The sequence below is a fragment of the Penaeus monodon genome, chromosome 27 (assembly GCF_015228065.2).
Source record: "Penaeus monodon isolate SGIC_2016 chromosome 27, NSTDA_Pmon_1, whole genome shotgun sequence".
NCBI classification, from domain to species: domain Eukaryota; kingdom Metazoa; phylum Arthropoda; class Malacostraca; order Decapoda; family Penaeidae; genus Penaeus; species Penaeus monodon.
Window position 1 is genome coordinate 12059751 of NC_051412.1, and position 1793 is coordinate 12061543.

The following is a 1793-nucleotide window of genomic DNA, read 5'->3' on the forward strand; positions in this document are numbered from 1 at the left end:
GTTTCTAGGACCTTTACACTGACACTAACCCTGAGGAAGTGGTCTAGTGAGCCATTCTCCATATATTCCGTGATGATCATGACAGGGTTGCTCTTCGTAACAACTCCCTGCAGGAAAATGACGTTAGGGTGCTCAAACTGACCCATAATAGAGGCCTCTGTCAGGAAGTCCACACGAGCTTTCTCAGAAGACCCAGGCTGAAAGGAAACAAAATGATCACCATTTTCCTATACTGTACTTTACCAACCACAATGAGAAATAAAAACAGCAATAACAGAAGCAGACCCATATATTATTTTTTTAGCAAATAAAAATGGGATGTTTTCTTCTGTCCTTAAACCAAATTGAGCATTCTGGCTTACCAACAAATGGGCTCATATTTAGAAGTAAAATTAAAACATTATAACAACCCATGTTCGGTAGCAGTTGAATGCTGATATATAGGCTTACCTTCAGAGTCTTGATTGCAACTGTCATCTCTGGCCGGCTTGGCAGCTGCAGCTTCCCTTTGCAAACGTCACCAAATTCTCCCCCTCCAATAATGGCCTCAATGGTGATGTAGGAGGCATCTATCTCCCGTGCAAACTCCCTTATGGCTTGATTTGGGTCTTCATATGTGTGGGGGTCTATATACGTCCGGTGGTGCCCTACTTGTGTGAAGAGAGGAGTTGTCACTGCAAGTTTGAAAATCACTTGATTAACAATTGAAGGAGACACATGCAAGACAAGGTACAACACAGAGGATACTTTACTTGAGCATGACAACTAATTTTCTTCTTGCAGGTGACATCCATAAAAATATAAAAACATTATAATGGAAAACACACCAGGTGAGAAATTCTCATGAAATTTGTTTTATGCTTTATTCTCTTACCTGTAATGCTTTCCAAACCCTCCTAGCTCATATGACTTTCCCAAAGTAACATTTAAATATACAACACCAGTTGAAAACAAAATCACACATTTGTGCCTCAGATGAAGTGCATCTAACAGAAATAATATAACTACAAGAAAGTGTGCTTTAATAAAAAAGGAACATATTCTCACATTAGGACTTCTTCTTACTTTAAAAAAAAAAAAGTAAATTAGTTTAAAAATACACATGTGAAAACATAAATAACAAATCACATTATAGAAAAATATATTTCCTTGTCAAAACAAACAACTACAACTGTTTGTTTTTTGTGTGCTACCATCAAAGAACCAGCTATAAGTCCACAACTATAAAACTGTTCCTGTACGACCACCGTGGACTTGTTTCCCCGTGTCACACTAGGCCACCACATTCCATGACACTTCAGTTGGAAAGCAACAAGAGCAGAGCTTATGCAGTTGAAAAGTATGAATTTCAACATAAAATCACTTTAATGAATCTCCTTTCTAACTGATGCTGCAATAAAAAGTCTATAAGCTTTTTTAGAAATGCAATTTAACATGGTTTGAACTACCCACAAGAGAAGAAAAGGTAAAACAAACAATAATAACAATACAATTAATCAGCATTAGTAAAGCAAGGCACAATAACTGTAATAGAAACGAGGTTATTATAACTACTCCTATTTGTTAGGATTTGGAGGTTAGGGACAAGTTAAGGATAGGTTAAAGAGACATAACACAGGACATACATACTTGGTAGTAAGGGCAGAGGCTTTGGGGAGGGAAGTTATAAAATAAAATTTTGGCAAAACAAATATAAAACCATTTAACTAGATAATGCAAAACATTCTTCAAAAACATAAAAACCCAATTTAAGCAAGATTTCCTTTGAGACAAATATCGTGATACTTTGACAC

The 1793-nt window shown here is 36.3% G+C and overlaps 1 protein-coding gene across 1 annotated transcript in view; it reads right to left on the reverse strand.

Annotated features, from left to right (window-relative positions):
- LOC119590580 (ephrin type-B receptor 1-like) overlaps positions 1 to 1793 on the reverse strand; it is a gene marked incomplete at its 5' end in the record, with an annotated part of 34373 nt that overhangs the window by 9364 nt on the left and 23216 nt on the right. The window contains 2 exon segments of the mRNA XM_037939255.1: positions 30 to 197; positions 451 to 674. Coding sequence (XP_037795183.1) covers positions 30 to 197; positions 451 to 674 — 392 coding nt within the window.